The sequence below is a fragment of the Nesoenas mayeri genome (assembly GCF_963082525.1).
Source record: "Nesoenas mayeri genome assembly, chromosome: 1".
NCBI classification, from domain to species: domain Eukaryota; kingdom Metazoa; phylum Chordata; class Aves; order Columbiformes; family Columbidae; genus Nesoenas; species Nesoenas mayeri.
The window spans coordinates 213,516,008-213,541,137 of record NC_137541.1 but is presented as its reverse complement, the minus strand read 5'-3'; the positions used below and the strand labels follow the sequence as shown (position 1 = coordinate 213,541,137).

At 59.9% G+C, this 25,130-nt stretch overlaps 1 protein-coding gene across 7 annotated transcripts in view; it reads right to left on the bottom strand.

The window, feature by feature from the left end:
* Positions 1-749: 749 nt before the first annotated feature.
* STIM1 (stromal interaction molecule 1) overlaps positions 750-25,130 on the bottom strand; it is an 88,679-nt gene continuing 64,298 nt past the window's right edge. For 3 of the 7 annotated variants that reach the window (XM_080339030.1, XM_080339026.1, XM_080339027.1), the window contains 6 exons: positions 23,069-23,246; positions 17,013-17,180; positions 15,991-16,091; positions 15,260-15,495; positions 11,325-11,709; positions 750-1,644 (listed from right to left, as the gene is read on the bottom strand). In XM_080339030.1, coding sequence (XP_080195156.1) covers positions 1,098-1,644; positions 11,325-11,709; positions 15,260-15,495; positions 15,991-16,091; positions 17,013-17,180; positions 23,069-23,246 — 1,615 coding nt within the window. In that variant the 3' untranslated portion in view covers positions 750-1,097. Of the gene's footprint in view, positions 1,645-11,175; positions 11,710-15,259; positions 15,496-15,990; positions 16,092-17,012; positions 17,181-23,068; positions 23,247-25,130 lie in introns of those variants that run through there. The other 4 variants (XM_080339028.1, XM_080339029.1, XM_080339032.1 and 1 more) reach the window with 3 other exon arrangements.

The following is a 25,130-nucleotide window of genomic DNA, read 5'->3' as shown; positions in this document are numbered from 1 at the left end:
GCACGGGGGGGCTGGGGGGCTCCTCTGCCGGCCCTGGTGCCGGGGGCTGCAGGGCTGTGCGGGGGGGCAGGGTTGTCACTGGGGACAGGTCACCCCTGGGGACAGGTCACCCCATGGAGCAGGGGGTGTCCCACTGCCCTGGCAGCAGCACATGGTGATAAGGGCTCTGAGCAGCACACGGTGACAAGGGCCCTAAGCAGGACCCCCTCCGTTCCCCTGGTCCTTGGGGAGGGCACAGAGCCCCCAGCCTGACACCCCCGGATTTGGGGGATGGACGTTTTCAGCCTGTCCCCTGGTGCCCAAACGCCCCGTCCCAGCCCACCCCACGGGGACACGGGTCAGGCCCCAGCGCCCCGTGTCCCCGCTCTGAGCCCCCTGGCTTTGGGGGAGCAGCCCCAGCCCCGCGGGCCCCACAGCCCCCCGAGGCAGCGGTGCTGCTCCGGCAGCCCCTGGCGCAGCACGGGGGGCAGCCGAGGGGCAGCCCCGTCCCCCGCGCAGCAGCGGGGCCGCGGGCAGAGCTCCGGGACCGCGAGTACCGGTGAGGGCAGGACCCCAGGGCGTTCACCTGCTCTTGTCATCAAGAGCGCACAAGCAGGGACCCCCCCAAATGGGGCCGAGGGGAGGAAGGTGACTTGAGAACCGTGCGCCCCAACGCCGGCACCCGCGTCACCCCGAGGGGCGAGCGGGCAGCGCGCTGTTGCCCCCCGACCTTCCAGCCAGCCTGCGCATGAGTTGGAAGAGCCAGGAGAACCGGGAAGGAAAAGGAAAATATAATAAAAATAATAAAAAATAAAATAAGAAAATAAAACCACGTTGAAACCAAACCCAGATGCGGTGAGGCCGAGCGGAGGCGGGGGTAACTGAAGCCATGCGCAGCGAAGGCGGCCGGGCGGCGGGCGGGAGGAAGGGCCGGCCTCGGCGCAGCGCTCGTCTTCTTCATTTTGTTTCTCAGAAATCAGGAAATAAATAAGTTTAAATAGCTGCTGCGCTGCCGGCGGTGGGCGAGGCGGCTCGGGGCGCCGGCAGCGCCGCGGGGTCCGCGCGGGGTCCCCCCGCCGCCCGCGCTGCGGCGGGTTCTTCTCTCCCCGCTCCTCTCTCTACTTCTTGGGCTTCTTGAAGATCTTTAGGGGGAACTTTTTCTTGCTCTGGCCGAGGTCGACCTCGTCGCCCGTCAGGCTGCTGTCCTCGTCCCCCGGGCTCTTCTTGGCCGCCAGCTGCGGGATGCGGGTGCTCTTGGCGCCGCCGGGCCGGCCGTCAGAGATCGGGGAGGGGGTGTCGGGGTCGGTGGAGCTGGGGCTGTGCGAGCGGGACGAATCCGAGTGGCTGTGCCTGCCGCCCGCCGGGTGGCTGATCTCCCCCAGGCTGGAGGACTTCTCCATGCCGTGGTTCACCATCATCATCTTCTTCATCACCATGGGGCTCTCGGGCGGCCGCTCCGGCAAAGCCCCCGGCGCGGGGGGGTCCCCCGGGCGGCTGGCGCCGTTGGGAGTGGGCGCGCTGGCCGGGTGGCCGGGGGCAGCCTCCTCCACGGAGCGGGTCAGCAGCGTGGGCCGCGCCGCCAGCAGCTTGGGCGCAGAGCTGGGGACACGCGGGTGCTCGCTCGGGGGCGGGATGGACGAGTCGGAGTCGCAGCGCGTTAAGTCTCTGCGGCGAGAGGGCGGAGGGGAGAGAGGGTTGGTTAGCGGGGATGGGGACGAGCAGCTGAGGGGGGACAGGGGGACAGGACGGGCGGGGACCCCTGGGCAGCCCCGCTCTGCGCTGGGGAGCGGCGGAGGGGGGGACGCGCGTCCCGCTGCCCCATCGCCCAGCGGCTCTGCTCCCACAGCAGAGCAACGGGACCCTGGGATGGGGACGTGGGCACCCCTGGGCACGGGGGTTCAGCCCCAGTGCCAACAACCCAGCTCGGGGGGCAAAGCGACCCCCCCGCTGCCTCCCCTGCAAGCGCAGCCCCTCGGCCAGCGCAGGCTGCGGCGGCTGTGGGCCCGGGGCAAGCAGTGGCCATGGGGGGAAGCAATGACCATGGAGGAAGCACTGGCCATTGGGGGGAAGCACTGGCCGTGGAGGGGAAGCACTGGCCATGGGGGGGAAGCACTGGCGATGGGGGGAGCTGTGGCCATGGAGGCGGAAGAACCAGCCGTGGAGGGGGAGCACTGGCCACATGGGGGGAAGCACTGGCCATGGGGAAGCACTGGCCATGGTGGGGGGCACTGGCCACATGGAGAGAAGCACTGGCCATGGGGGAAGCAGTGGCCATGGCGGGCGAGCACTGGCCATGGAGAGGAAGCACTGGCCATGGAGGGGGAAGCACTGGCCATGGAGGGGGAAGCACCGGCCATGGCAGGGGGAAGCACTGGCCATGGTGGGCAAGCACTGGCCATGGTGGGCAAGCAGTGGCCACGGGGGCAGACCCAGAGGGCCGAGGCCCCAGTTCCAGCAGCAGCAAGTGCTCAGCTCTCAGCCCAGGGGTCCAAAGGCATCACCCGCGGGTCCTGTGGCCACTGGTGGCCCTGGAGCAGGCCTGGCGCGGTCAGTGGCTCCCTGGAGCACACCCTGCCAGCCCCGTCCTTCCCCACGGCACCACCCGCACCCCCAGCCGGCGCGGTGGGGAGCGGAGCCGGTGCCGCCGCAGGACGGGGGCGGCTCCAGCACCGGCTCCGCGCTCCCCGGCCAGACCCGCGTGTGCGCGCAGGAGGCACCAAAACCACCATCTCCCCATTTTCCCGGCGGGGCTGGTGCAAACCCCGAATCTCGAGGGAGGAACCGGCGCCCGGGCTGTCCCGGAGCCGAGCGCCCGTGCTGCCCGCGGTTTGTGCTGCACAGCGGTTTGTGCCGCCGGCCCCATGTGCCCTTAACGGTGTCACTGTCACCGCCCGCCCGGGGAGTCCCTGGGTCCTTTCAGGAGCGGGGAACAGGGGGCAGGAGGGAGGGAGACGCGGGAGGTCACAGCTTGTCCCCTGCCGAAAGCCACAGCCGTGCCGCCGCGCGGTCACCCGCTGTCACCCTGCCTGGGACACCGAGCACCGGGGGTCGGGGACTGTGAGGGGACCCGGCCCTGCCCCTACCCCAGGGGCTGCACCGGCTGCAGGCGAGAAATACAGAATGGGAGAGGCGGATGGACAGAAATGAAGGAGGAGGAGTGAAAGGGGTGAGAGGCGGGAGGTGCTCACCGGTTCCTCGGCCCCGGGGTCCCTGTGCCCGCTCAGCACCAAACCCACCGCACAGCCCACCGGGGGCCCCGGGGCCTCGCACCGTACCGGCAGCAATCAGCGCGGTGTGGAGACGCTCCCCGTGGAGCTGGCCCATAAGGAGATGTCCAAGTTGGGCAGATGCTCAGGAAAAGTGACGGCAGCAACAAACAGCGTCGCCCAGTACCGCCGGACTGGCACAGGGTGCTGGCAAAGGCAGGACAGATGCTCACATCATCACCCTCCACAACGGTAACGAGGGCATTTTCTAACAAAACCCACTGAATAAACCAGAGCCCTCGCGGAACAGCTCTATATGGGGGAAAGCGGCATTAAAATCCTTGTGGATGCTGAGGGAGCGTTTTGGAGGCGCCTCCCGAGAGGTGACAGCGATGGCAGCGCCGCAGCGCGGGGCTCAGACCTCGGGCTGCCGCGGTGAGCGCAGAAGATGCGACGGCAATCCTGACAACCCCACTCTTCCATAGGACCCTCCTGCTCTTCCATGGTGCTTCTGGTCCGTGTCGGTGCTTCCCAGGAGCTTCTGCCAGGACGGTCACCGTGTCACCTCTGCCGAGAGAAGGTGGTGCAGCCACGGATCTGCTGTCGAGAGAGACGCCGCGAGGCCGGGCCGGGCTGGACATGAGCTCCCAGGGTTTGGTTCATCCATGGGTACCCGGAACGTGCTCCTCTCAGGGTTTGGTTCATCCACGGGTACCCGGAACGTGCTCCCTTTCCACAAAAACAAAGCAGATTTTGGCCACGTGGCACCAGCTCTGCAGGGGCCAGAGGAGCCACCGAGACGATTCGAGGCTGGAACAGCTCTGCTGGGGACAGGTGAGAGTTGGGGTGTTGAGCTGGAGAATAGAAGCTCCAGGAGACCTTAGTGCGGCCTTTCCGCACTGAAAAGGGGCTGATGAGAAAGATGGGGACAGACTTTTGAGCAGGACCTGTTGTGACAGGACAAGGGGTGATGGGTTAAACTAAAGGAGGGAGATTCAGGCTGGATATGAGGAATTGTTGCCCTGAGGGTGGTGAGAGCCTGGCCCAGGTTGGCCAGAGAGGTGGTGGCTGAACCATCCCTGAGACATCCCAGGCCAGGCTGGACGGGCTCTGAGCACCCTGAGCTGTGACGATGTCCCTGTCATGGCAGGGGAACTGGGGGATTCTGAAGGTCCATTCAACCCACACCAGCTGTGTTTCTGATTCTCGGGCAGGATGGTGCTGAGGAGCAGAGCACCCATGGGGCTGTAAGAGCAGAGCACCTGTGGGGCTGTGAGAGCAGAGCACCCGTGGGGCCATCAGGATCAGAGCACCCATGGGGCTGTGAGAGTGGAGCACCCGTGGGGCCGTTAGGAGCAGAGCACCCATGGGGCTGTGAGAGCAGAGCACCCGTGGGGCCATCAGGATCAGAGCACCCATGGGGCTGTGAGAGCGGAGCACCCGTGGGGCCGTTAGGAGCAGAGCACCCATGGGGCTGTGAGAGCAGAGCACCCGTGGGGCCGTCAGGATCAGAGCACCCGTGGGGCTGTAAGAACAGAGCACCCGTGGGGCCGTTCCCCCGGCGAAGGGGCTGAGCGCTGTGTGGACGCTGTGCACCACGACACCTGTTCGCTGGAACCTCAGCGTTAGAACTCCACCGATTAATGTTCTTTTCTGATAAAAATCAACCCAACCTCTCTCCTGGCTGCTGTAACAACAAAGGTATCCGAGTGGGGTCAGTGAAAAGAAACCTGTTTAAAAAACCCTCATATAACAGCAAATACAGGAAGAAAGACGAGCCAAGGTAACGTAAAACCGCCCTATTTGCGAAGGTGAGTTTCCGCTGCTGGGATCCGAAACGCCCGTTGGCTCGGGGACCGGCCGCTGAGCTTTCCTGCGCTCCAGGGTCCTGCAGTTTCAGATGCAGGAGACAAAGCAATGCGGCCGCTCGTGGAGAAAATGATGCCAGCAGATGGAGAATTGTCCTCCGGTTGGGAGCTGGAGGCAGAACGCGGGGACGGGCGGTGGCGGCTCCTCGGCGCTCACCACGGGCACCGCGTCTCCTGCCGACCCGTCACCCCACAGAGGGTCCCTGGGCACCGGGGGTCGGTGTGTGGGGTCACCTCCCATTGCAGGTGTGGCCGTCACCATGTCCCGGGCCAGGTGATTGTCACCGTGCTGGGTCCAACGTTGCTCATCGCACGATCATTTTGGTTGGAAAAGCCCCTCAAGATCATCGAGTCCAACCATAACCCAGCGCTGTCCCTGCCCCATGTCCTGAGAACCTCATGTCTGTCTGTCCAACCCTCCAATGGTGACTCCAGCACTGCCCTGGGCAGCCTGTTCCAATGCCCCACAGCCCTTTGGGGAAGAAATGGTTCCCACATCCAACCTCAACCTCCCCTGGCGCAACTTGAGGCCGTTTCCTCTGCTCCTGGCGCTTGTTCCTGGGGAGCAGAGCCCGACCATCCGTGCTGCAATTGTTGGACAATTTCTTCCCCCTGCCCTGCTGTCCAGAGGGCTCTGAGGGGGCTGATCCAGCCCACGAGCACACACGCCTTTCAGATGTCCCAGGGCGCTGTGCAAACCCGCGTTACTCAGAATCCATGCAGCTGTAACTCAGGAAGACGCTCCCGCAGGGTGGGGACAGGACACGGTGATGCCGGCACCCGCGGCACGGCAGCGGCGGGCGGGGAAACCCCACACGGCAGCACTGGCCACACCGGGGACAACCCCGGGGCCGCAGGGCCACAGGCCCCCCGCCACACGAGGGAGCAGGACATTCGGGGACACCGAGAGGGACCCAAGGACGGGGGCCGATTTCCAGAACGGAACAGCAGCAGCTGGAATGTGGTGCCGGGACCTTCTCCAGCCCAAGACAAGCCTTTCTGGTCACCCAGCGGGGGTGGCCCTGGGGACACGACCCCCTTGGTGCACGCTGGTTGTGCCGGATGGAGCAAGGAGGAGGGGACAGCGGAGGGGACACTCCCAAGGCCAGGGCTGGGACAAGAGGGCAGGGACGTGGCCAGGACAGCGCGGTCCCCTCGGCGAGGCGCAGCCCGGGCGGGCCGGTCCGTGTCCCTGATGTTCGTGAGGCTGCTGCTCCTGAACCGCAGAACGAAGGGACCCGCGGGACCACCGAGTCCAGCACGTGTCCCCGCACGGGACACCCCCGGCTCACAAGGGTGTCTATACGTTCTATACCTTGAGCTGCAGGGCTATATGTTACACACCCACAGCTGCAGGACTGTATGTTCTACACCCACAGCTGCAGGGCTATATGTTCTACACCCACAGCTGCAGGGCTATATGTTCTATACCCAGAGCTGCAGGACTATACATTGCACACCCAGAGCCGCAGGGCGATATGTTCTATACCCTGAGCTGCAGGGCTATATGTTCTACACCCACAGCTGCAGGGCTATATGTTACACATGCACAGCTGCAGGGCTATATGTTCTACACCGACAGCTCGGTGCAGCCCGAGCTCCCAGCGCCCATCCCTCCCGCAGGCTCAGTGCAGCGGCTGAGCGCGGGAACCCCGCAGCCCCATTCCCACAGGCTGCTCCCCGTCCTGGCGCTGCCGCGCTCGCCGGCTCCTCGCTGGCACCCTCAGGCACTCACACTGTCCGCAGGCTGAACCGCGGGACGCGAGCGCCGCCGCCGATTTGCCGGCTCTGACGCGCGGGGCCGCCCGGGAACCCGAACCCAACGCCGCGGTGAGGGGCGAGAAAATGGGGATGGATTTGGTGAACAAAAGCAACGGAGAGTGAAGCGTGGAGTGAAGAAAGAGGGTGGGGAGCGGGGAGATGAGGGAGGACGAGAGAGAACAAAGGTTCATTTCTGCCCAGCTCTGCAGCCCAGCGAGCGACCCGCGCTGCGGCTCCCGCTGGCTGCACGCGGGCTCTGGGGACACTTAGGAGCGGCTTAAGGGCGTCTGACACTAAAGCTGGGTCTGCCAGCCTCACCCAGGCCCTGCCGCCTCCACCACTCCCTGCAGGGCTATACGTTACACACCCAGAGCTGCAGGGCTACACACTCTATACCCTGAGCTGCAGGGCCATACATTACACACCCACAGCTGCAGGGCTATATGTTACACACCCACAGCTGCAGGGCTATATGTTCTATACCCAGAGCTGCAGTACTATACGTTACACACCCACGGCTGCAAGGCTATATGTTCTATATCCAGAGCTGCAGTACTATACGTTACACACCCACGGCTGCAGGGCTATATGTTACACATGCACAGCTGCAGGGCTATATGTTCTACACTCAGAGCTGCAGGACTATACATTACACACCCACAGTTGCAGGGCTGTATGTTACACACCCAGAGCTGCAGGGCTATACGTTCTATACACTGAGCTGCAGGGCCATATGCTACACACCCACAGCTGCAGGACTGTATGTTCTACACCCACAGCTGCAGGGCTATACGTTACACACACACAGCTGCAGGGCTATATGTTCTATACCCAGAGCTGCAGGACTATAGGTTGCAGGGCTATACGTTCTACACCCAGAGCTGGAGGGCTACATGTTACACACCCAAAGCTGCAGGGCTGTATGTTACACACCCAAAGCTGAAGGGCTGTATGTTACACTCCCAGAGCTGCAGGACTATACGTTACACACCCAGAGCTGCAGGGCTGTAGGTTACACTCCCAGAGCTGCAGGGCTATACATTATATACCCACTCAGCATGTGGCACCACGGCAGCACAACCAAATCCCCTGTATATTACTCTGCTGTGCTCGGCTCTGTGACCCAAACCCCGCAGGAGCTTCTCCCCCCGCCTGCCCGGAGCGGTGACTGCGTCCCGTCCCGTGCCGGGCCCGCCGCTGTGACGCTGTGATGCTGTGGCTGTCACCTCCCGTGTCCGCGGGTCTGTCCCCGGCACCGGCACGGGCAGCACGAACCCCTGTGCAGCAGCACCGCCCCCCCGGCCCGACCCCTCCGTCAGCGTTAGGAACCGCACGTCAGCCCTCCAAACCCCGGCGGCTCTGACCTGATCTGCACCGGATCCTCTGAAGCCGATTGCAAAAGAGAAGCAGAGAGTGAGGAGGTGACGAGGACGAGCCCCCGGCCCCAGAGCAGCTCCCGACGGGGTCACCCCCGAGCCCTTCCCGGGGGAACGGCCGCTTGACATGAAGTGTTGCGGGAGGTCTTGCCAGCATCAGCTGGACACAAAGGCCAAAGGCACCCAGAGCCCAAAACGCCCAAGGTAACACTCAGGGGGGCAGGAGGCAGGAATTTGGGGGGGTTCCGTTTGTGTCCTCGGCATTGACTCCCTGGAGAGCCCTTCTCCGCTGGTTGTGTGGGAGAGAAGGAGCGATAATGCATCGGTGCCTCGGCGATGCATCTAAGCAGGCTCTGCTAATGGCGCGCTTGGCTGAAGAATTAAAAGCAACAACGTAAGAACAGATTTGGGTGCCCGGTTCTTCCTTTCCGCTTTCTGAAATGAAGGGGGGATGGATGGAGATGGATTTCGGAGCCGCCCGCTGTGGCGTGGCTGAAGCAAACCTCGGATGCAAAGCTCTCACGTCACAAGCCTCCACGGACTGTCCTGCACCCACAGACGCTCGTTGCTACGGGAAGGGGTGAAGGGCGACCATGGGGTTCTGACACCGGCTGGGGTGGATTAACCTTGTTATTCTCGCTAATGAGCTCCCAGCGCTGTTGCCTGTTCTAACTGGGATCCGACGTTTCCCTCTGCAAGACTCTGCAGGACCGGGGTAGCAATTTGGCGTCTCATAGGCCTCGGCTGGAAAAAACGTATCTTTATGACAGTATCACAGTATGTTTGGGATTGGAAGGGCCCTGGAAAGCCCATCCAGTGCAATCCCCCCATGGAGCAGGAACACCCAGATGAGGTTACACAGGAAGGTGTCCAGGCGGGTTGGAATGTCTGCACAGAAGGAGACTCCACAACCCCCCTGGGCAGCCTGGGCCAGGCTCTGCCACCCTCACCCCAACAAGTTGCTTCTCAGATTCAAGTGGAACCTCTTGTGTTCCAGCTTGATCCCATTACCCCTTGTCCTATCATTGTTTGCCACCGAGAAGAGCCTGGCTCCATCCTCACGGCACTCACCCTTTATATATTTATAAACATTAATAAGGTCACCCCTCAGTCTCCTCTTCTCCAAACTGAAGAGCCCCAGCTCCCTCAGCCTTTCCTCACACGGGAGATGCTCCACTCCCTTCAGCATCTTTGTTGCCCTGCGTTGGACTCTCTGCAGCAGTTCCCTGTCCTGCTGGAACTGAGGGGCCACAACTGGACACAAGATTCCAGGTGTGGTCTCCCCAGGGCAGAGCAGAGGGGCAGGAGAACCTCTCTGACCTACTGACCACCCCCTTCTAACCCACCCCAGGTCCCATTGGCTTCCTGGCCACAAGGGCCAGTGCTGGCTCATGGTCACGCTGCTGGCCCCAGGACCCCCAGGTCCCTTTCCCCTACACTGCTCTCTAATATGTAATTTCCCAACCTATACTGGAGCCTGGGGTTGTTCCTGCCCAGATTCAAGACTCTACACTTGCCCTTGTTCTATTTCATCAAATTTCTCCCTGCCCAGCTCTCCAGCCTGTCCAGGTCTCTGATGGCAGCACAGCTCCCAGTGTCACCACTGCTCCCAGCTTGGTGTCACCAGCAAACTTGCTGACAGTCACTCTATTCCCTCATCCAAATTGTTAATGAATATACTGAATAATATTGGCCCCAGCACTGCCCCCTGAGGCACTGCACTGGATACTGGCCTCCAGCTAGACTCCGCACCATTGACTACCACTCTCTGGCTTCTCTCCTTAAGCCAGTTTGCAACCCACCTCACTGGTCTATTGTCCAGACCACCCCTCCTCAGCTTAGCTGTGAGGATGCTGTGGAGACTGTGTCAAAGGCTTTGCTGAAGTCAAGGTAGGGCTGGTTTTGAACGGTGCATCAGCCCGCAGGAGAACGGGGACTGTGCCGTGCTCCTGCGTCCCTGGCTGGTACCGGCCAGAGCAGGGCAGCTGCAGCCAAACCGCAATCAGTTGTAATTAATGCACATTTTAATTATGCCGCTTCTCGCCATCCCAAAGCAAACATTACTGAATGAAGCACGCTGTTGCTCTCTAATTGCCCGTTGTGGAGCAGGTGCGGTGATTTCCCCATCGCCGCGCTGCAGAGCCTGCCCGGCGCTGCTCGGGGCTCAGCGGCACGGTACGGCCCTTCGGTCTGGTCCCCAGCGCCGAGGACTGGGAGACTGGTTTGAACTTTATCGAGGGAGATGCCACAGCTCAGCCCCAGCACAGGCGGCTCCCTGAACAAGAGACCACACGCCCCTCAGACCGGGTTTAAACCAACCACGGGGACGGACGCAAGCTCAAACAACAGCCCAGAGCTGGGCACATCCACAGAGGAGCCCCGAGGACTCGTTCGGGATAAAGCTCCTGAGGAACACAGAATCACAGTCATCTTGGTTGGAAAAGCTCCTCGAGATCATCAAGTCCAACTGTTTCCCAACCCTGGCACTGCACATGTCCTGAGAACCTCATGTCTGTCTGTCCAACCAGCGACCTGCAATGAGAATCTCCAGCTCCCTCCTCTGCTCATTACTCAGATGTTCCTCAGCCAAAACACAAGCAGACCTCAGCCCCGGCCAGAACGGGGCAGAGTCCCCCTGACACCCAGTCCCTGAATGCGGCTCTTTGCCACCTCTTAAAAGCAGCACGAACCTCAGGCCCTGCAGCAGCGCTGACACCATCGCACACAATCTGCCCCTCGGGTTGCTGGGGAGACACCAAACCAGTCGAAGCTTCAAACAAGGTCAGTGCCGCCTTGATTCGCTGTGTTAACTTTGTTCTCACGGGTGCACCACCCAAGCAAAGGCTAAGTTAGTGACAACCGAGTGCCCAGGATCCGGTGCTTGGCTACCGTGAGACAACCGGCGCCTCCTCGGTTTATGCCCCCACTGAGTTGGCAAATACGGGAATGGGCGGTTGAGAGGGGTCGCCAGCAGGGGAGAGCGGCTGAAGAAACAAATGTGTGGATAAATAATGAAACGAAAGGCCCAAAAGGAACAAAAGGGCACGAGGAATGTAGGAGAAAGCGCAGCCGAGCAAGCAGCAGCCCTGAGCCCCAGCACGCAGGAGGCAGCTAGAAAAGAAAGAGCGAAATACCCCGAGCTCTCAGTGCGACAGCGAACTCCAGAGGTGACATCAGGAGGGGGCAGGTCGGGGACGGAGTCCGTCTGGAGGAGATAAGAGGAGGTGGTGTGATGGTAATAGACAGGGTGGACATGGCAAGCAGGAGCAGACGCGGTGGATGAGGAGCAAGAGGTGGAGGAGGCGGCGGTGGATGACGGGCTGGCGCCGGGCAGCTCGGAACTGAACGACTGTCCGGAGAGGCTGTGCATCCGCCGCAGGGAGACTCTGCCCGCCCGGTGCTGGGCGGCCTGGCCTGACTCATTCTGGCCTTGCACGTAACTCTCTACCAACCTCTGCGATCCGTGGCCGTGCTGCGGGTCCACCAGGCGCTGGCGAACGCTGCTGGGCAAGGCGGGAGCTGCAACGAGAGAGAGGGGACATGCTGAGCTGGGCGGAAGGGGCTGCACATCGAGACACTGCGGTGAAGCTGTCACCCTCCAGCACCAGGCACCGCAGTGAAGCTGTCACCTTCCAGTGCCAGGCACCACGGTGAAGCTGCCACCCCCAGTGCCAGGCACTGCGGTGAAACTGTCACCCCCCAGCGCCGGGCACCACGGTGAAACTGTCACCCCCAGCACCGGGCACTGTGGTGAAGCTGTCAACCCCAGTGCCAGGCACCACAGTGAAGCTGCCACCCCCCAGCGGTGGGCACTGCGGTGAAGCTGTCACCCCCCAGCATTGGGCACTGCGGTGAAACTGTCACCCCCAGCACCGGACACCGTGGTCAAACTGTCAACCCCAGTGCCAGGCACCACAGTGAAGCTGCCAGCCCCCAGCACCGGGCACCACAGTGAAGCTGCCACCCCAGCAGCACCAGGCACCGCGGCACCACGCCTGCTGTCCCCAGGCTGCTACAGCCACCCCACCGTGCGCTCGAAGTTACGCTGGTTTAATGCAGAAGAAGCGTTAAGCTGGTGCTGCGGCTTAACATGCTCGATTAAAGCCCAGCCCGTGGAAAATGGTTGTGACGTTGCTGATGGAGCTGCTCCCTGAACACCTTATCTGAGCATCTTGCTCGGAGCGGAAACCGGCTGCGTGATTCACGCGGTAACGCCGCAGCCACCCGGGCTCCTTGGCAGCGACCGGGAGGGCGTCGGTGCTTTCGGGGCATGATTCACCTCATCCCAATGCAGACACCCAAATCATGGAGCATCCTGAGCTGGAAGGGACCCCCAGGGATCACCGAGCCCAGCTGCTGGCCCTGCACAGGACACCCCCAAAGTGACCCACTTTGCGCCCGGCGCATGGTGTGCAGGAGCCCGGGCGCTGGGTTCAGGTGTGTTGAGCTCCATCCCAGCGCTCAGCTCTGCTCTGGCACCCGGTGCCGCCCCGTGCGGCTCCCAAGCGGGCACAGGACGGGCAGCAGAGCTGAGCAAGAGCTGCACGCTGTGGCCAGGCACCTGAAAGCTTCTGGAAAGGTGCAGAAAGCTCCCGGCCTCGCCCGCGGGGCAGGGCGTGCAGTGACTGTGACACTGCGCCTGCGGGGCAGGGCGTGCGGGGACTGTGACACTGCGCTGGCAAAGGTTCTCCTCATCAATCCACGCCTGGAGTCGCAGCTCTGGCCCCAAACGGTGCCACCTGTCCCCAGACGGTGCCACCTGTCCCCAAACGGTGCCAGCTGTCCCCAGCCTGCTTCCCCATCAAAGAGATGCTCAACTGGGAGGATTATTTTTCTCTAATTGCTAATTCATCTGGGTTTGGAGAAACAAACTGGGCTGCCTCCCTGAGTGCACTGACACCGGCTAATTAACAACTTGTAAAGATCATAATGATCTTTGCCGGCCAATGAGTCTCGCCCGCAGGCAAGAGGCACCGAGCCCACGACCCCCTGCGCACAGCGAGCGAGCCGGGGTCACCCACAGAGGCTCCTGCACCCCACGGGGACCCTGCATGTCCCGTCCATGGAAGGAGAACACAAAGGACAAGGCAGGATGTGCATGGTGCCCTGCGGCCACCAGGCGGGCTGTGCTGAACCCCCAAACTGCCACCCAAGGTGCTCCTCCGTTTGCAGGAGATAAGGTGTTCAGGATCCTTCAGGAGTTTGTGTAAGAAAGATGTGAACGGGGTTAAAAGGGTGAACAGGCGGGAAAGTGGAGATGGAGTGGAGGAGAGCTCCTTCGGGAATGGAAGAACCAGCGGGTCGCTGCTACAAAACCCTGCGGCTGGGAACCACAGGTGTGCTGGGCACCCAACCGCCACGGCTCGGGCGTGCGGGACCAGAACCGGGGGTGTCCCGAGTTGGAACGGACCCAGGACAAGGGGGCGAGTGTCCCTGGGCAGAGCTGGGGCCGGTCCAGCCCTGCTGGTGTGACCCCGGGGGGCTCATGGGGACCCCAGCTCTGCACTATAACAGCTGGGGCTTACGGATGCTGCCGCAGGTTTCTCCTCCTCTTGTTTTCCCCCCTAAAGGATGGGTTTTGTTTTTCCTCCTTTCCCAACCTGGCCCCTTTGTGCTGTCCTGCACAGCTTAGCCCGCGCTAAGCCCAGGACTAAGGGTCCAGACCTCGCCTTGCATGGCCCCGGCGCAGCTCCGGCCACGCTGCGGTGGCACCGATGTCACCTGGAGCAGGACCAGCCCTCGCCAGCTCGCACGGGCTCATCCCCTGTCCCGGGACGCTGCACCGAGGGACGGGTTCCAGCCGAAAACGGGAGCTCGGGGTGCGTCTCCACCTCAGGGGTGAAAATGACCCTCTGGGCTTCATAATTGGGGCTTCTCTGGAAAAGCAGAACCCAGAGTACGTGAGAGCTACAGCGAGCTGCGATTCTTCATCCCGTCAGATCTTCCCGGGTTAGTAAAGATGCCGATGGCTCAGCGAAGAGACGCATGTTCATTAGTTCTCCGTGTCAGAAAGTCGGAAAATATGTGGATGTATTTTTTAGTCCAGAAAAAAAAGGGCAGAGGGTAGAACAAAAAATATATAGAATTGAAGAGAAGCAAACCGGGGTATTTCCAGAGGGACTGGTCCTCCGAGGACAGGGACGAGCGGTCACTGAACCTGCGCCCGAAAAGCCAGGCGGCGTCTGGGACGGACGGAACGGACGGGAGAGAGAACAGTGAGGGTTTCTGGGAGCGTCGGCACCGGCGGGTTTGGCCCCCGGAGAAAGGAAACCCCTCGGGAAAGGGAAACGGCCCGTGCCTGGGGGGTCTGGTGCTGTGACACAGCTGTCACCCGCAGGGACAGCGCGGGGACGGGAGGGGACAGCACTGTCACCCATCACCAGACTGATGGAACTCCAAGTGCAAAGATCTCACTGCAGGTGTGTCAAGCAGGGCACAAAGAATCACAGAATCGTTTTGGCTGGGAAAGACCCTCAAGCTCATCGAATCCACCCGTTCCCCAGCCCTGTCCCTGCCCCATGTCCTGAGAACCTCCTGTCCGTCTGTCCAGCCCTCCAGGGCTGGTGACTCCAGCACTGCCCTGGGCAGCCTGTTCCAATGCCCCACAGCCCTTTGGGGAAGAAATTGTTCCCACATCCAACCTCAACCTCCCCTGGCGCAACTTGAGGCCGTTTCCTCTGCTCCTGGCGCTTGTTCCTGGGGAGCAGAGCCCGACCCCCCTGGCTCCAAGCTCCTTTCAGGCAGTTCAGAGATCAGAAGGTCTCCCCTCAGCTCCTGTTCTCCAGCTGGATCCTCCTCACTTTCCTTAGTGTAGCCCATGCCTTTTTGGTTCATTTTGTGATGTTTGTTTGTTTCTGTAAGTGCCTCAATTGCGTGAGTTGAACAGAACAGCAGATGTAGGATTAAATGACTGACAACATCTCCAAATCCCTGTTTCCGCTGGAACTAAGAGGCTCCAATCAAGGTGCTCTGCACTCACGGACCCTCCTCCCCATGAACACCTTAACAACTTGTCTCCGGTCACTTACAAACCAAGTTAAGACACCCCAAGGCGGGGACGGCCACCTACATTGCATGGACATGGGGGACACGATCTCCTCGTCCAGGTCGTCCACGTCGTCGGTCATGATGAAGTGCGAGGGGTTGGGGCGCGGGGTGCCCATCCAGCCGGGGTCGATGTTGAGCGCCGAGGCCAGGCTGTGGATCCCGGGGTTGTTGACGATCTGGAAGCCGCAGAGCAGCTCGATCTGCTGCCAGCGGTGCAGGCGCTCCCGCAGCGCCGCCGTCACCTCGCTCAGCGCCTGCCTGGATACGGGGGGAAAATAGGGAAAAGTGGTGAGAAAGGAGGAGAAACCACCGCGTTGGTGTCACCTCGCTCAGCGCTTGCCTGGATATGGGGACAAACAGTGAAAATGATGAGAAAGAACAAAGAAAACATCTGAAACAGGGAGTCTAACGGCTCAGCTTTGTGTCCTAACACCTGAGACACCCTTCATTCCGCCTTCAGGAATGCGGGAATTAGAATAAACCCACCAACCACGGGGATATCCAGGGATAATCACTTAATACCGCAGCCTCCCAAACCCTCGTTTTGACGGGACTTGAGTTGCTCTGCACAACCGCCGGTTCTTGCTTCACACAAGTGAAATTAGAAGGTTGTTGACTAAAAGGAGCAGGTCCGATCCCAGCTAACTAAGCAGAATAAAGCTCAGCAAAATGATGCCGAGCACCGCCAGACAGGCTGAGGGTCGCTCGTGTGACAGGGACAGAAACAAGGGAACATACTAAACAGACACTCACTTGGCAGTTAAGATTTTATGGTCGACGTCATCTAGAGAGGAGCTGTGCGCAACGTGAAACGTCCCAAACAGGGTGTTCCGCTTCTTCTTGATTTTCTCAGCCTGGAACGGCAACAGAAAGAGGGGTCAGGGGAGGAAGAGGACCTGGCGCTTCCTCCGGGGCAGGGACATCCTGGGGGACAGAAGCAGGCCCCGCAGCTGCTCGCAGGCTGCGCACGGTGCCAAGGGCGCTGCGCACGGTGCCAAGGGCCCTGCGCAGGAGGAATCCCAGCAGGTCGAGGGCTTCGTGCTCCTCCTCATTCCCCAAGAGGCAGAAGGAACCGAACCAGCCGCATTGTGCATGAATGGATCGCTCCTAAAGCCTCAATCTGTCTTTTCCACGAGGAACACAGTTAATGCCCCAGGGTGGCGGTTTGGGGACATTTTATGTTTGGGGGTTGTTTTTTTGCCTCCCCTTTATGGCATAGTGTATATTCAAAATGAAAGTCTCTACGCAGCATTTTGCTTCCCAGCCGCAGTGACTTACAAGACGTGGCCACAAGGATTGACACAGCAAAAGGAAAACCACTGGAATGTCAAAACGTCCGCTATGAACACACATGAAGGTGGACAGATTTTCCTCCGCGGGGCGTGTGTCCGCAAACACGTGTCCCAACAGCTTCCCCGCGGCCCATAGCGGCCTGGCTGGCACCGCCAACGTTCAGCGCACAGAAATGATTCATCGCTGCGGATCGCAGGCACACGGCAGAAATGGTGCTGCCTGTGCATGGAAACCACCCAGAGCGGGGATCACGCTTAATCGGTGCCAAACCTGCTCACCGGCGGGCACAGCCGCACTCGCCATCATTTTCAGCCCCTACTTACACCGCTGGGAAAGTGTGTTCTGCAGTTTTGCTTAAAAAAGGCAAATTTAAGGCATTAAAAGGGAAATAAGGTGCAGAGCAACCAAGTGCAGGCTTTACTCCCCAGCCCTTTCCCAGCGGCTGCAAGGGGAAGATCTGGAGAAGACGCTGAAGTTCTCACCCCTTCCTTGGCCACCAGCAGCTGCTTCTCCGCGTTCTGCTTCTTGATGTTGTAGTACTGGACCTCCACCTCGTGCGTCAGCTGCAGCCACTTCTGCAGGGCCTCGGGCGCAGCCCAGCTGCAGTGGGACTCCAGCTCCTTCTCCGCATTCTTCAGCGCCATCCGCACCTGGGGACAAGCGGCCGGGTCAGCGCGGGGAGAGCGAGGGCGCCCGAGCGCGGGCTGCCAGCCCTGCGGCACGGCACTGCGGCCTCTGCGGTGGAAGAGACCTTTAAGATGATCAACTGCAACCATAACCCACCCAGCACTGCCCCATGTCCTGAGAACCTCATGTCCGTCTGTCCAGCCCTCCAGGGATGGTGACTCCAGCACTGCCCTGGGCAGCCTGTTCCAATGCCCCACAGCCCTTTGGGGAAGAAATTGTTCCCACATCCAACCTCAACCTCCCCTGGCGCAACTTGAGGCCGTTTCCTCTGCTCCTGGCGCTTGTTCCTGGGGAGCAGAGCCCGACCCCCCTGGCTCCAAGCTCCTTTCAGGCAGTTCAGAGATCAGAAGGTCTCCCCTCAGCTCCTGTTCTCCAGCTGAACCCCCAGGTCCCTCAGTCTCCATCACATTGTGTTCCAGCCCCTCACCAGCTCCGTTCCCTTCTCTCCACTCGCTCCAGCACCTCAAGGCCTTTCTTGGTGTGAGGGGCCCAGAACTGCCCCAGGGTTGGCGGTTTGTCCCTCCCAGGTCCCAGCACAGGGACGGTCGCTGCCCTGGTCCCGCTGGCCACCCCAGTGCTGGTACCAGCCAGGATGCTGGTGGCCTCTTGGCCACCTGGGCACACACTGGCTCATGTTCAGCCGCTGCCACCAACACCCCTTTCCAGCACATTTTCTGGTGCTTTTAGAGCACTGGGAAACAGAAACAAAAGACTCCCCAGAGCTCACAGCACCATGCACAAGTTACTTAAAAAGACTGAGGTAAGCGTGTTGGGGTGCCCCTGTGAGGCTGCAGAAGCCTCCCCGGGTTTGCTGCCTGCCGCTCCGCACAGCCCCCGGACCCCCCGCGGAACCGCCGACGAGGCTGCGCCGCCGCTGTTCGCTCTGCGGCGATGGAGCCAAACAGAGGGAGCTCGTCAAGAGATGACTTGCACACCGGAGCAAGGTGCCAAAAATATTTAGACACAAAACATGTGCTACTCGGTCAGGAAAAGGAACAACACGTCTGGAACGAGCAGTTTCGGCAGCTTTCTGGGGACTCTCCTGCCACCCCGGCTCAGGCTCCTCCACACGCTCACTGATCTCAGCGGGGATGGGAGACAGGACTAAATTAGAAGAAAGTGGGTGATGAGTAAGTTGAAGAAACCAAAACCTTACGTAATGGTGTGTGGTGCTGGAGACCATAAGGAATTAACACCTCAGGCAACTTCAGGATGGCCAGAGAGGTGGTGGATGAACCATCCCTGAGACATCCCAGGCCAGGCTGGACGGGCTCTGAGCACCCTGAGCTGTGATGATGTCCCTGCTCATGGCAGGGGGCACTGGATGGGTTCTGAAGGTCCCATCCACCCAAACTATTCCATGATTCTCTTCCACGACACATGATGTGAGACTTTAATAAACCTGAAGCCCAACACAAGCCCTGCAGGAGTTTAACGCGCTGGACAGACTGAGGGACGGTGGCAGCAGCTCGGAGCTGCCCGCACAGCGCGGGGACAGGGCTGCTCCTCACCCACCACCCCCAAAGCTCAGGAGGGGTGTCCATGGTTATACACCATAACACACTTCCCTGCTGTTAGAACAGAAGCCGATCCTGAGCACCTCTGAGCTTTCCCTGCCCAGCAGGCCCTGTCCCAGCAGCACAGACCTTCTCTAGGCACGGGGGAGCTGGAGGAGAGGTCCGGGACATCCCCTGCATCACACAGCCACAGCATCCTGCTCTCTGTACATCCTCAGCCCCACCTGCTCACGCAGGGTCACAGGGCAGATCACACAGGGTCACAGAGCAGATCGTGCAGGGTCACAGGGCAGATCACACAGGGTCACAGAGCAGATCACGCAGGGTCACAGAGCAGATCAGTCCCAGCGGTTTGAATGTCTCAGAGCAGGAGACTCCACACCCGCTCTGGGCAGCCTGGGCCCGGCTCCGGCACCTCCCAGCACACACGGTTCTGCTCATGTTCACATGGAGCCTCCTGTGTTTCAGTCTGTGCCCGTTGCCTCTCACCCTGGTGTTGGGCACCACTGAGCAGAGTCTGGTCCATCCTCTGACACCCACCCTGACATATTGATCATTGAGCACATCCCTCTCAGCTTCTCTTCTCCAGCTCAGCAGCCCCAGCTCTCTCAGTGTCTCCTCACACAAAGCTGCTCCAGACCCCTCAGCATCTCCGTGTCCCTCCCTGGACTCTGCAGTGACTCCTTGTCCTTACACTGGGAGCCCAGCGCTGGCCCCAGTTGTGCAGATGGGGCCTTCCAGGGCAGAGCAGAGGGGGAGGAACAACCTCCCTGACCTGCTGCCCACACTCCTCCTCACACACCCCAGGTCCCATTGGCCTCTCGGCCACCAGGACACATTGGTGGCTCACGGTCACCCTGTTGTCCCCAGAACTCCCAGGTCCGTCTCTGCAGAGCTGCTTCCAGCAGGTCCCCAACCCGCGCTGGTGCCGGGGGCTGTTCCTGCAGCTGCAGGACCCTGGGGAGCAACAGCCCCGCGGGGCCGGGAGCTGGAGTTGAACCTCTCCAGGTTCTTCCCTGCCCCATCCAGCTCTCTGGACGGCAGCACAGCCCAGTGTGTCAGCCCTTCTCAGTTTGGGGTCATCGCCTGGACGTGTCTGTCCCGTCCGCTCTGCCTGGTCTGCAGGACCAGCGGCTGCTCAGGTTCTGCTCCAGACCCTGCCCCACGTTCGCAGCGCGGAGCCTCCTCGCTGCCCACAGCACAGCACCAGCCCGCTCAAGAGAAGCATTTGTCTGCAAAGGCTGCTCAGCCTTGGCTCTTTTCCTCCACGCGTTATTTAGCTCAGTCACGTCTCACCACGTCTGGCAGGGGCGGAATTTCCAGCCAAAAGCACCGGGTTGCACACGGAGTTTTGCAATTGTGTCCCCAAGGACATTTGCAGAAGCAGCCGGGAGGGGAGGTCAACCCCTCATGTCATTTGTGATTTAGTCCTGTTGAGTGTAACATTGCCTAAATCGCTCAAAAAGTCACCGATTCGGACCCACAGCCCCGGGAAGGTCTGGTTGTCCCCCCCAACACCTCATGCAGAGCTCTGACCCTGATCCATGGGCATCTGGGATTCAGGAATGGGAGACAAGCGGGCAGGAAATCTGCCGGTGGGTGTTTGGGGTAGAGGAGCACTCAGAACATTCACAGCAATGATGTGTTTGTGGATGAGCGTGAGGAACAGCCGGGGCTGGGAGGAGGCGCCACACAACCGCGTCCCAACACCAAGTCGTGTTCCGTGGGGATCCCTCCCCAACGGGGTCACTGCGTCTGCACCCCAGGAAGATTTCTGAGATCCCCTTTTCATCGCCAAGAGCAACGAATTGAAAGCAGAATGGCCACGGGGCCTGCAGTGCTTAGGACAACCTAGCGAGGAAAAAAGGTGGTGTGAACACCAGGGACCACGCTGCGTCTGCATCTCACGCACCCGACGGCAGCGGGAGCGGCCGAGCCCGCCGCCCTCAGCGTGAAAATGTGCGAAGGGGTTGTTTGAATGTCCCCCGGGACCCAAAAATATCTTATCGTTGGACGAGTTTTGGGGTCAGTGGGAGTGAGGAGTTAATGTCATTGGTGATCTGCGGCTCGCTGGGATGGTGATCGTGTTATTGTCACACAGTGGGGGTCAGGGGGAAAACCAGCGCGGTAAAACCAGTACTCACCCCGTCAGCGCATCCCTCCCGAAGGCCTCTGGGAAACAACAGAGTGGTCAAGTCACCTCTGGCTTTCGGGTTTCTCACCAAACGCGCAGCGGAGGGGAAGGGGTGAGACCCAACGGCTCCAGACGCCGCGAGCGGGTCAGGTACCGGGGTTCGGGTTACAAAATGGGCCTTACTGAACAGCCCACAACACACACCGACCCAACTTCGTGTGTGTGAACGCGGACGAGCTCAGGGACTTTGCGGACGGGCGGTTGGGAGGAACGATATCAATCGCGGGAGCAAAGCCGGGACCTGCGCACGTCGGGCTGGCGGGGGTGGGAAACGCGCTGTTTACACATCCAGACTGTTGTGCTGTTTGCACATCCGGACTGTTGTGCTGTTTGCACACCCAGACTGTTGTGCTGTTTGCCCATCCAGACTGTTGTGCTGTTTGCACACCCAGACTGTTGTGCTGTTTGCACACCCAGACTGTTGCGCTGTTTGCCCACCCGGACTGTTGCATTGTTTGCACACCCAGACTGCTGCACTGTTTGCACACCCAGACTGCTGCACTGTTTGCACACCCAGACTGTTGCGCTGTTCACCCACCTGGACTGTTGCACTGTTTGCGCACCCGGACTATTGTGCCATTTGCACACCCAGACCGTTGTGCTGTTTGCACACCCAGATTGTTGCACTGTTTGCACACTCAGACTATTGTGCTGTTTGCACACCCAGACTGTTGCGCTGTTTGCCTACCCGGACTGTTGTGCTGTTTGCACACCCAGACCGTTGTGCTGTTTGCACACACAGACTATTGTGCTGTTCGCACACCCAGATTGTTGCGCTGTTCACACACCCAGATTGTTGTGCTGTTCGCACACTCAGACTGTTGTGCTATTTGCACACCCAGATTGTTGCACTGTTTGCACACCCAGAGCGTTGCGCTGTTTGCACACCTGGATTGTTGTGCTCTTTACACACCCAGATTGTTGCGCTGTTTGCACATCCGGATTATTGTGCTCTTTACACACCCAGATTGCTGCGCTCTTTGCACACCCAGACTGTTGTGCTGTTTGTACATCCGGACCATTACGCTGTTTGCAGACCCAGACAGTTGCGCTGTTTGCACAACCGGACCGTTGTGCTGTTTGCACATCCAGACTGTTGCGCTGTTTGCACACCCGAACCGTTGGGCTGTTTGCACACCCGGACCGTTGCGCTGTTTGCACACCCAGACCATGCTGCCCAGCGCTCCCGGCTCACCCGCTGGCCCAGGACGCTTGTTTGTCCAGGTCAGTGCAGACCCCGGGCTCTTGTCCCATTTTTCCCATCCCCTTGTCCCACTCCGTCCCATCCCCAGGGTGGCACTGCAGCCTGGGCACAGCCGGGCCGGGAGGACACGCTGGTGGCCTCAGAACAGCCCGGCGCTCGCTCGGCTCTCGCAAGTCTGGCTCACGCAGTCTCAGTTTAAACCGATATCTACCAAACGTGTTTCTTTTCAGCCAGCAGCAGCTTTATAGGCAATATTCCGTCTAGGTTTATATTGCAAGATGCAACCTGGGGACAAGTTCTCTTGCTAATTTAAAACTAATCTTGAGAGCTACATAGATGAACTCGAACTTTGCTGCTAATCTAGTGCTAACCTTCCTTGGAAAGAAATGCTCTTTGTGCATGTCTCTCATTTGCAAGAATACAAGGCAAGTGCAATCAGACCCACTATAAATCTCTCCTAAAACCATTAATAGACCGAAATGGAAAAAAGTCACAAATTCTGACCCATGGCCCCGGGAAGGTCTGGTTGTCCCCCTACACCATGTGCAGAGCTCTGACCCTCATCCACGGGTGTCTGGGATTCAGGAATGGGGGACAAGCGGGCAGGAAACCTGCCGGTGGGTGTTCGGGGCAGAGCAGCGCTCAGAACATTCCCAGCAATGACGTGTTTGTGGATGAGCGTGAGGACCAGGGGCTTATGGTTTGGGGTGGGAGGTTGAGGGGATCAGAGGCGAAGTTCAGGCTGGGACAACGTGCGGTTGCTGCTCTCCTGTGTATTTGGGACACAAAATGTGGGGTAGCGGAAGAAATATTAACACTTAGGGGTCTTTTCCTCCACCAAGGGAGGGGAAAAGCAGCACGGTGGGCAGAACATCGCTGGGTCGACGAAGCCGAGCGAGGAAGCGGCTCCTGCTCCGCGTGCCGGCGCGTCCTCACCTGCTCCAGCTCCTGCTCGGCGTATTTCTGGCGGCTCAGCTCGTTCTCGGTGCCCTCGCGCAGCTCCCGCAGCCGGTGTGCCTCCTGCTTGGCCATGCTGATCTCGTCCTGCAGCTTCTTCTCCAGGTGCACCTTCTCCACCTCCACCGAGCGATGCTCCTCCTGCGCCTTCTGCAGCCTGCAACACACAACCGGAGCCGCGTTTAATCCCTTTTGATGTCAGTGACCCGCATTACGGATCTTGCAACACACAACCGGAGCCACGTTTAATCCCTTTTGATGTCAGGGACCCGCATTGTGGATCCTGCAACACACAACCGGAGCCGCGTTTAATCCCTTTTGATGTCAGTGACCCGCATTACGGATCTTGCAACACACAACCGGAGCCACGTTTAATCCCTTCTCATGTCAGGGACCCGCATTGTGGATCCTGCAACACACAACCGGAGCCGCGTTTAATCCCTTCTGATGTCAGTGACCCGCATTGTGGATCCTGCAACACACAACCGGAACAGTGTTTAATCCCTTCTGATGTCAGTGACCTGTGTTATGGATCCTGCAACACACAACCGGAGCCGTGTTTAATCCCTTGTGATGTCAGGGACCCGCGTTGTGGATCCTGCAACACACAACCAGAGCCGCGTTTAATCCCTTTTGATGTCAGGGACCCACGTTGCAGATCCTGCAACACACAAGCGGAGCTCCTCATTAATCCCTGTCAATGCCAGGATCCGCGTTTGCACAGCCAGGGAGAGAGTTCAGCAACAAACTGAATTCTCAACTCCAGAGTCTCAACTTTATTTCATTTATTAAATACTCAGTAATTGTTTTCTTAGTTTGCCAAAACACACCAAGATTTCCTAAAGGAAATACGAGGCCTTGGTGGACGGGATCTGCCTTGACTTGAGTGAGGCATTGACACCGTGTGCCACAGCATCCTCACAGCTGGACTGAGGGAGCGGGGCTGGATGGGCGGGGAGTGAGGTGACTGTGAACTGGCTGAAGGGAAGAAGCCAGAGAGTCGTGGTCAATGGGCAGAGTCCAGTTGAGGCCTGGATCCAGTGCAGTGCCTCAGGGGCAGTGCTGGGGCCGCTGTTATTCAATATATTCATCAGTGATTTGGATGAGGGAATAGAGTGACTGTCAGCAAGTTTGCTGGTGACACCAAGCTGGGAGCAGTGGTGACACTGGAAGCTGTGCTGCCATCAGAGACCTGGACAGGCTGGAGAGCTGGGCGGGAAAATGTAATGAAATAGAACAAGGGCAAGTGTAGAGTCTTCGATCTGGGCAGGAACAACCCCAGGTTCAGTGTAAGTTGGGGAATGAGCTATTAGAGAGCAGCGTAGGGGAAAGGGACCTGGGGGTCCTGGGGACAGCAGGGTGACCATGAGCCAGCACTGGGCCCTTGTGGCCAGGAAGCCAATGGGACCTGGGGTGGGTTAGAAGGGGGTGGTCAGTAGGTCAGAGAGGTTCTCCTGCCCCTCTGCTCTGCCCTGGGGAGACCACACCTGGAATCTTGTGTCCAGCTGTGGCCCCTCAGTTCCAGCAGGACAGGGAACTGCTGCAGAGAGTCCAGCGCAGCCACCAAGATGCTGCAGGGAGTGGAGCATCTCCCGTGTGAGGAAAGGCTGAGGGAGCTGGGGCTCTGGAGCTGGACAAGAGGACACTGAGCGGGGACTCATTGCTGGGGATCAATATGGAAAGGGGCAGTGTCAGGAGGATGGAGCCAGGCTCTGCTGGTGACAACCAGGGACAGGACAAGGGGCAATGGGTGCAAACTGGAACACAGGAGGTTCCACTGAAAGAGGAGAAGAAACTTGTTCCCGGTGAGGGTGTCAGAGCCTGGCCCAGGCTGCCCAGGGGGTTGTGGAGTCTCCTTCTGTGCAGACATTCCAACCCGCCTGGACACCTTCCTGTGTAACCTCATCTGGGTGTTCCTGCTCCATGGGGGGATTGCACTGGGTGAGCTTTCCAGGGCCCTTCAACCCCTCACACTCTGGGATTCTGGTACTTATTTCAAAGATGTTCTTTAAGCTCCAATGATGGTTTGCTGCCACCCTTA